Source organism: Salvia splendens, chromosome 12, assembly GCF_004379255.2.
Source record: "Salvia splendens isolate huo1 chromosome 12, SspV2, whole genome shotgun sequence".
NCBI classification, from domain to species: Eukaryota; Viridiplantae; Streptophyta; class Magnoliopsida; order Lamiales; family Lamiaceae; genus Salvia; species Salvia splendens.
Genome location: NC_056043.1, coordinates 22,606,589 through 22,616,244, shown reverse-complemented (window position 1 = coordinate 22,616,244; position 9,656 = coordinate 22,606,589). Strand labels below are relative to the sequence as shown.

The 9,656-nt window shown below is 36.3% G+C and overlaps 1 protein-coding gene and 1 pseudogene across 3 annotated transcripts; one reads left to right on the top strand and one right to left on the bottom strand.

Moving 5' to 3' along the window:
* Positions 1 to 415: 415 nt before the first annotated feature.
* On the top strand, positions 416 to 3,202 carry LOC121758083 (annotated as a pseudogene).
* A 333-nt stretch (positions 3,203 to 3,535) lies between these two features.
* LOC121757327 (PHD finger protein EHD3-like) lies at positions 3,536 to 7,639 on the bottom strand. 3 transcript variants are annotated; one of them, XM_042152871.1, is made up of 5 exons: positions 7,004 to 7,639; positions 6,265 to 6,459; positions 5,678 to 6,010; positions 5,347 to 5,436; positions 3,536 to 4,785 (listed from the first exon to the last, which is right to left on the bottom strand). In XM_042152871.1, exons 1-5 carry the CDS (start codon positions 7,241 to 7,243, stop codon positions 3,934 to 3,936), a joined length of 1,710 nt encoding a protein of 569 aa, XP_042008805.1. In that variant the 5' UTR covers positions 7,244 to 7,639; the 3' UTR covers positions 3,536 to 3,933. The 3 variants fall into 3 exon arrangements, with proteins under 3 accessions (XP_042008805.1, XP_042008807.1, XP_042008806.1); XM_042152873.1 differs by having other exon boundaries at positions 5,678 to 5,938; XM_042152872.1 differs by having other exon boundaries at positions 6,265 to 6,420.
* Between the last annotated feature and the right edge of the window lie 2,017 nt (positions 7,640 to 9,656).

Below are 9,656 nucleotides of genomic sequence, written 5' to 3'. Positions count from 1 at the left end.
AGAGGGGTCGCAGGTGTCGAAGCTGTAGGATGGGTTTTTTTCGTGAACTATGTATTTTTTATTATGTAAATTTTTATAATTATGTATATTTTTTATTTTTATAAAATGATTGTATTTTCTCTGTATTCGTGTCAAAATTTTAATTCCGTATTTGTGTGAATTTGTGAATTTTTTATTTTATTTGTTGGGATGTCCTAGTACTAGTCCATTATTGTGTAGTGAGACGTCCTAATGATGTGCAGTGCACTGGATGTCCCACGTGGACTCCCGGCACGCTGATTTGATGTCCGCTGGGACTTCCGCCATTGTGGGTGCTCTTAGTGCTAGTCCGTCGAGATGCATGAGGAGAATTAAGAGAATGATTATCCGAGAGAATTTTGTTTAGTGCTGCAGTCGTAAGGTAGCGAGCCACGAATCATGATAATCCGTTGGAACAGATAAAATAAAATATGTAATTCAAACTTGTACACTTTCCCTCTCCGCCATGAATGCCGCCGCTATCCTCCTCACACCCCTCTTCCCGGTGAACTCCAACACCGCTCCCACGCTTTCCATCCCAAAGCTCGACATTATCCGCTCCCTCGCAATCGCCCGCCCCATTTCTTCCAGACCGGACTTCCGCGTCCGGGCTGACGACGGAGATGCCGACGGCGGAGACCCCGACGACTACGACATGGACGACGACGAGGTAGAGGAGGTAGACAATAAGAAGGACTTCGATGTCGATTACGATACGGCCGCCGCTCTTGCCATCGCCCCCGCCGGCAACGCTGGGGAGGAGGAAATCGCGATGGTCCATAGCAAGAGCTTCGTGTCGATTCAGGGTTGGGATTCCGAGAAAATCGTCGATTATCGGATAAACGAAGACGAGTTTCATAAGATTTGTTTGCTGGATTGCGATTTTTTCATTCGGAAGCCGCCTGATCCCGATAATGACGTCTACGACTTCCGGGAGGTCGAATTCGACTTATTTTACTTGATTAATTAGTTAATTGATGCTTCTGCCTCAATTTGTTGTGTAATTTATAATTCTAGGTCATTAATTTTGTGCCTGGTTGATCACTATAAGACTAAGATATTATTGCCAATTAGAGGTCATTGATTGTTGAAGATAAATCTAGTTCAATTGTATCATGTATGTTGTGTGTAAATGGTCTTGCTTATCTGCAAAGAATGTTGTTACTGTTGCTCATGTAGATTCTAGTGTTAATCTATGAAGATGAATTGTTTGATGATGTATTTCTCTTCTTTATTATCGTTGCTGATGAATTCGGTTATTATATCTTTCTGTTTAGATGTATGTCACGCCTCCAGACACTGACGTGTATGCGATTCCAAAGGTTCTTGCACCGATGCCTGAGAAGGTAGTCTCTTTTGTTTGGTGATGGTTCATATTTACGCCTCTGGTTTAAAGGTTGTTGGTGAGAATGATTTTATAGCTTTGGATGTGATCGTGATTGACTATAAAGTTATCAACAGATACATCATTATGGACTTTTGTAACTTTGTTTCGATTTGCAGTATATTCGATGTGCTCAAAGTGATTACGGCTGCTACAATGTGACAGAGCCACCAATTGATGCACCTAGAGATCCCATGTATAAATCAGAGAGGGAAGTCCTAAAGGTTAGTTAGGAAAAGCCTTTGAACTTTATCATAAGTGGTTTATTAGTAATAATTCTGAGCAAAAAATATAAGTTTGCTTATCCTTGCCCGCCCTACATAGAACGGTTGAAACTGTAGTTATATTTGGGTGCACTTCCTAGATAATGTAATATTGCTGGTGGATTCATGGTATATGATCAGCTGGAATTTGGATAAGTGATGCTGAATTTTCTATCATATGAGTAGTCTGAGCTTCCAATTTACATCAGCTGGGATTTGGAGTTGGCTTTCAAAATTTCAAGAATGTGTGGATTGCATGTTTCTCTTCTCAAGAAAATGATAAGAGACGGAAACTAGACATTCTTTTCCTACATTATGATATTGACTTAGTGCAATCACGTTGCTGTTATCACAGGTTTTCTTGACGAAACACTATAGGAACCGCCGGTACGGCGATCCAGAATTATGCTGGACTTTGAAGAGATTTATGTCATTGACTCCAAAACAAGATCAATCTCGAGAGCAACAGTTATGGTAGGAACCTTTCTTTCAACTTACTATTTTTCCCTTTCAAATACAACAATAATGAAAAGAAATACTTCAAACCCTTGGACATGTTGTAGCACTCTCTTTTAAGCTCTTTGTTGAGTCTAATGTGAGATTTTTTTATGTTATCATCACTGATTCACTATGCATTTCATGTTTGATCATCTCCAATGCACGCCACCCTCCGTAGGATATCGATAGCAATTTATTGGATGGTGTGATAAATGTGTACATAACTATGCGTTGGTAAAGTGAAACATGAGTTGTAACTCGAACATAAAATAGAGAAACTCAACAGGGTTGTTCTCTCACTTTTTCTTTAGGTTCTTGGTTATTCCCATGGAGCTACTCAACTGACATTCTATCTGCAATTAATTTTCTATTGGGTTTATACTAAAGATAAATTGCTAATTTAAACCTGTATCTTATTCTGACTACAGAAGATGATTACCATACCACTAATTCTGTTACTCTTGATACTTTCTCCTTTCTGCAGGTGACTGTTCCTGATGGCAGAGACCGGGATAGAAAAAAAGATTTACTCGTTGTTCGTGATAAAGGGAACACCTTCAAAATAATTTCTTCGGTGAGTATGAAAGAATTTGTTGTTCTTGATGGTGTATGTTCCCCTTCTAAGTGATTCTGCTTTTGCTTGCAGGAAGAAAGAGACGACCCAACCACAGTCATCGAGAAGGAAGACTGGAACAAAACACGGGATGAAATGGAGAAGCATCTTAGAAAGCTTCGTGACTTCAGCGTCTCAAATTGGTTCTAGATACACAGTATCTTGTGTAGGAATTACTCTGAAATCGGGGAGAGACGATGAATACCAGCAGGTTCTTGTAGCCGTCTGCCTGGCTAAGAAGATCAAATATGAAGAGCAGAAATTTGGCTGTGGTGAGAGTGAGGGGAGATATTTAGAAGAGGTGCCAACAAAATTCACTTCCGTTGTAGTTAAGTTTTGATAGGGTGTAATATTTTTTGAGAATTTGCTGGATATAATGTTATTTCAAAATCAAGGATAATATGTAGCTGAGAAATTTTACATGCATTTTAAACTTCATTTCTAGTGCTAGAATGCATGCAAGTGAAGGAAAACAAAGAGAATATATGATTTAATTAATCAGATGGTGATTTAACTATCTCATTGTTACAAATTCTTGTAACTCAGGTAACCGAGGGAGAAAATGTTAATTTTGTCACAGTACACATGTTACATTGCGAATAAGTATAAATATTTCAGCAATAAATTTCATATCCTCGCAAGTAAGTTGGAAGTTACAAATTCTCATATTCTCATTTGAGAAGGCTTGTATCCTATCAACATAACCAAATTTATAAGTAGGGAGGAGAAAATCTGTGGTTAATGTAGGAGGAAAATGCATAAAATAGAGAAGTGGAGTATAACATTAGGATATTCAGTTAAACCTATCTCATTCAATACAAGGGATATCCAGTTAAGCCTATCTCAACTTTAAATCAGGGGCAGAAACAACTCTTTCCAATCGATTTACCACAGAACACTCAGTATCATGATCTTGTACAAGAATATTTACTACAAACTACAACACCTAAATAGATTCCAGTGCAACCGTCAGTCTACAGTTTCACAAGAGAATTTACCTTGAGGAGCAAATGCAGAATCCCATTGACTACAAAAGGGATGATTGAAGTCAAACGTTAGCCTGTTGCAAAAATGTCAGTTGTTCGAATGATGCAGTAATGTACAAGCATAAACTTCCTTGTTTTTTCCTCCTAAAAAGAGCGTTTTTGTCAGCTCAATTAGCTTTCTGACTCCATTGCAGCCATATTCTCTTCGTAATTCAGAGTTTTGGCTGCATTGAGAAGCATATCAACCCCACCTGATTTGTTCAAAGCCCCGCTGCACTTCAGTTTTCCATTCAAGGCTCTCTTTTTGGATGTGTTTTGCATATGCTCATATGTCCTCCGGGCTCTCTGGATACGCTGAATTCCACTATCGCATTTTCGGCAGAACCATTTCCCATTAGGTATGGTAGAGCGCGGTGGCTGCATGCAATAGATGTGGTACCCATGATCACAGCCATCGCATAGAACAATCTTATCATCGTCTTTATCAGTCAAGCAAGTTCTGCACAGACAGGAAGGACAATACCAACATGGGCCATGCGAGATAAGCTGCTTAGTTGTTAAGCATTTCTCATGGTAAAACTTGTGAGGACAAAAGTTGTGCCCACAAATTCTATATTCTTCATCACCGCCAACTTCAGTTCTACATACTGTGCAGTGCTGAAACTCTTCATTGGCAATAAACTCATTTGAACTCCCCTCTAATTCTTCTGTTGTTACGTCATTCCCAAGCCCATCTTCTCCACCACTGCCATCACATGGTGACAAAAAGGCATTTAGCCTCTCACAAGCTATGCAGTTCTCATGTGAGGATTCAATTCCCTTTGCTATACAGTTGGCACAATGCCAACTTCTACTAGGGATTTCTGTAATGGCAGGCTCAATACAGGAGATATGATACATCTCCTCACATGAATCGCAGGCTAAACCAGTTCTTCCAGCTGCCTTTTCCTTGCAACGCCTACAGGTATGGGCTTCATCAAGAGCACATGTCTCTGTCAGCTCCGGTTTAGTGTGCACAAGGAACTGTCAACAAACATAGAAAAAGTCATATCTGCCCTTAATTACCTAAGATGTGATAGAAGCTAAATTAGTTTTCAAATATATTTTCCACTGAAATCTATGTCTTTAATCACTTCTGTAAGTGTGTAAGGCATAATTAGTACAATTTAATGTCAGGGACTTCAACCATAATATAAATACATTAGTGATACAGGAAAATTGCATTTATGGCCAGCAGAATGTGCAATAGTACTGAATCGATTATATATTTTCAGCTCAATTCTCATATAAGCAGAAACTAAATCAAATACATTGAATAAGTGGATGTCCCATTAATTTCATTATCCTGATGAAACAGTTAGCATAGGAAAAACTTTGAGATTGAAGTCCCCAATGCTTTTTCTAACTTAATGAAAAGTACAGAAAAAGAAACAAATACCTGAGGGTTGCTTACCTGAGGATACTAAAAAATACATATATGTCAATACCAACAGTGTAAGTAGCAGGAAGCCAACAAATTAAGACAATCAGGCAAGAGCCACGAGACAAAACACAGAAACAGCATTTGCAGCGCAAATTATTTACCTGTCCGTGGAAAGAAGTGATAGTTTTGTCTGATAGGCACTTTGCAAGAGCAGTTATATCAGAGCCAATCTTTTGGAGCTTCGCCCAAATCTACACAAGAAAATTCAATAATGATAACTGAAGCTCAAACAAATGCAATACATATGAAATTATGAAGTATTTTCTTCTTCAATTTCATAATCCAAGATATTCCACAATGAAATATTCAAAGTAGCCATAATTTGTCCATAAATAAAATTCCAAGGAATGTGTCCAAATAAATACATCTAATGCAGCAAGATGATCACACCCAACCCAACAAGCAAATATATGTAACTTCAAAGAAAAGTACCTCTTGAACATCAGACTGAAATAGCAGTGGTGACTTTTCATATGCTTTCTCCTTCATCCTTGTGTTTATGCGATTCAAATCAAAAAAATTGTCAGCCTTTACACCTTCGAAATTTTCAAGGAGTAAACTGCATAGCTGTGCAAACTGTTCTGACATAAAAACATCCACAAAGGTGGAAGTACAGCGCTCTGTGAATGTTGTAGTATTAGTTCCATTGACTAATCCTCTAGATGTCAAACCAAAATTGGACTTAGTTGCATTCTGGAGACAATCAAGCACAGTCCCAGTTAGAGATGTGCTTTTGCCCCAATCTTCATTAGAACAAACAGAATCCTAGAAACAAATCGCATAAAAGAGTTAATGCTACTACTAAATAGAGGATGTGGTTGAAAGAGTCCAAAACATACCAATTTGTTATCTTTGAATTAAAACAAGTTACTCCTACAAGATAAGTCTTATGAAGTAAAAATGATATTTAATCAAAAATTTTCACAAAAAATAAATTATGCTTAGTTCTGGTAAATATGAAATAAAAATATGACAAAGTGAATAAATTGTAAGGTTAGCCTCGAAGATAAGAAAAATACCTTCGCAGGAGTTCCAGTACCACTTCCTTCTGGAAAAACAAGTGCATTTTTAATGCATTTCTTCAATCCACCACTATTGAGCAACTGACAGATTTGATCCAGAATAATGTTTCTTTTGTGCTTGAGTGAGCAATCATTGGAACAATCTGCACCTTTCTGAGGACATTTAGCTAGGTCAAGTAAGCACTTCATTGACTGGGAAAATCAAAAGTATCTCAGCAGCCTTACAGAGAATATACATAAAACTGATAGACACCCACAAAGATGGATGGTTGTAAAATTAGAAAATGAAAATTAGGTAACAAAATATTTGTAAGCATGGGTAGAATTATAACAAGCCATTGCTAAGTGAAAGGGAAGTAGAGAAGAAATCCAACACTACATTCAAAATCAAGGGGAATGATAATTCTGACTCATCAATATTCATAATTCTCTAACGTGCACCCATAGTAGTAATCCTTAACTTAGTTAAAGAGCAGCAACAAAGCATTATTTTTCTAGCTAAAATATCATTTTCCAAACACTGCAGTCACTAGTCCGGCAAGATTGTTCCAACTGAGGTCTGAGAGCCTACAGCTTATAACTACTCACTAGATAACTAACAGTGGAAAGCAAAATAAAATGAGAACTCATAAACAGAACTTTTTCATAATTTCAACAGTAAAGTGAACAAATTAAACTTAGTTTACTAGTGCTAATCTTATAATGTGAAACATTTGGAAATGAGAAATTACCGCACCTTATCAGTCAACTGACTCACTGAATCATCAGAAACCTTCCCACACTCCATAACCTTGGTACACTTTCGCCTCTTGTAAGTAAGCAAACTATCGCCTCCCAATCCAGAAGGACCAGCTTCAGAATCGACGGCAACGCCATTAACCTTCACCTCCTCAACATCAGAGGATCCTACTAAGCTCTCAAAACAATTTCGACTACCGTTGTCACTACTTTCTTTAAGAGCATCCACCACCACCATGCCTAGTCTTCAATTAAGCGAAGTTAACCACCTAAGAATAGTCTCATAACAATTCGGACCGAGAGTAATCAAGAATTCCCTGCGAATTCAATACCAACAGTGCCAGAAACAATGGTATTAAGTTAGAATACAAAATCAATAAACTGCAACACACCGCTCTCCCGAGAAAATATGTAGACATATCCGAGTATGCATGAAGTCCAAAATTGGTCGAGAATTTCGAAATTCGTAGAGAAATAAGAAAGTGTGGAGTTGTGGAGTTGGGAAATTTCGAAATTCGTAGAGAAAGAGAGGAATAGAAATGTCGGATTTGGAACCCTAGAGAGATCCCAAATTATCTGAGACAGAGAGAGCAGAGCGGTTTTCCAAAAATTTGAAAAACAGGGGGTTGTTTTTTGTGCGCTCACCACTCTCTCCTTCCGGCGGTTTATTACTCTATAAACAAAAATAATGCTCCACGACTAATTAAATTTTCTTTGAAATAAATACTAATTTTATTACTATTTCATAATAAAAAATTCTATTTTTCTACTAAAATTATTTTTTATATATTTATAATAGAGGTCCCACTTGTATATATTAGTTTTAAATGAAATGGGAGTGGAATGAGTTAGTGGAAAGTGAGGCCATATTACCATTTATGGTAATAGTGGACCAGGACTCCTATTCATGGACGGACTAAAATGAAAAAACGGGACTCCTATTCACGGAAGGAGGGAGTATTTTCTATTTCTATTGCATGTGTCACTGAATTTTCGATAAACATTATTATCTGGTTTCTTCTTCCGATGAAACTTTATTCTGTACAGTCTTATGTAAGCGTGTTTTTATTGATTTTATTAACTCTCATTGGTTATGTAATTGCAGGTATCATATACACTATGCGAACTGTGGTGTTGGAGGCAATTATTTACACTAAAAATTTAAAACTACTTCATGTAAATATGAGATTTGTAGTTTATGCCGAGAATTTATATTGAGAAATCAATATTTTTTTCATTTCATTTATAGATCTGATAACTATAATCATATGCCTTATGAGATAATGGAATTTGATGCCAAATCGTCAGTTGATCGTGAATTAAGGAGGAAATAGGGTTGATTGGTAAGCTACGGTGGAAGTAGGTTGCAGAAGAAATGTATAGATGAGTGGCGAAGAAGATGTAAATATTGTATTTATGTTTAGTTAAAGTTTTCTTTTATTTATTTCTGTTCTAACTATTTTTAGGATTAAGCATAGAGTTTTAATTGTTGCGCTTGAACTTAGGAAATATTTTTCATGCGGAATGGTGGCGGCGCATCTAGCTCAAGTAGCCGGTCTTCCGGTTCCTCTTTTGACAGCCTGATCGGGCAGACCAAGAATATGTCGCTCAGATCATCACCGGGTGCCACCGAGCAAGAAATGCTCTTTTCAGAGACTTGGTTGAATTTGCTAGAGCCAAGTCATCATCAACCAGACCAGATAGGTCATTGTGAGAGAATGTTGTTGGTTGTGAGTTTGGATTGCTGTATTTTCCTTTTTCCTCCATTATTTGAACTCTTGAAGTATATATTTCTGGGATTTAGGAGAACTTAGGTGTATCTGCTTGATGGTGATGTAAATCTGTCTCTAAATGTCAATTTTAAGATACCTATACTATTTTCATTCATTTTACTTGTGTGGATTGTTTAGTAATTTAATAGTACTACTATATACTATGTGTATGTATACAGAAATATTTATACATTATAAGAATTTTGCTTGAAGTGAGAATACAAGAACCAATTGCACTTATCTGCAGTGAAAGTTTTAATTATTTGCATTTTAACAATATTAGGATATATTACCAATGTTAATGTTGTTTATTTTGTAGATATGTTATATATAATGGATAATAGTCATTTAAAGTTTGATCAAATTCTGGTATGATCCACGAATTTTAAGATTAGACTATCATTAAATCATGAAGTTTATTTTTATGCACAAATTAACATATTTTTGTAATGTTAAAAACGACACTATTTCAATCAAATAAGAAGAGGAATAAGAAAGTAAATGAATATAAAAGAAAAAGACTTATATTAATGAAACACGTCGTTTGAATATCGTTAAAAGATGACATTTTGTGCATGTATGAGACGACTAAGAAAAATTAAAATTTCCTGATTTAATATTTTAATTTCAAAATATGTGAGACATACCAATATTTGGCAAAACTTATAATAAATAGCTACTTATTATATATTTGTGTACTGTTCCCAGGATTAAAAAAATGGTTGTCATAATAGCCAATACCTATCCACAGTAGGATATAGTGGTTGGGATGACTACCTTTTAAGTTAAAATAATGAGGAAATTTAAGTTAAATCTCAAAATGATATAAATATAAACTTTAATATTATAGTTTAGTAATCATTTATAAAGTTAACCCAA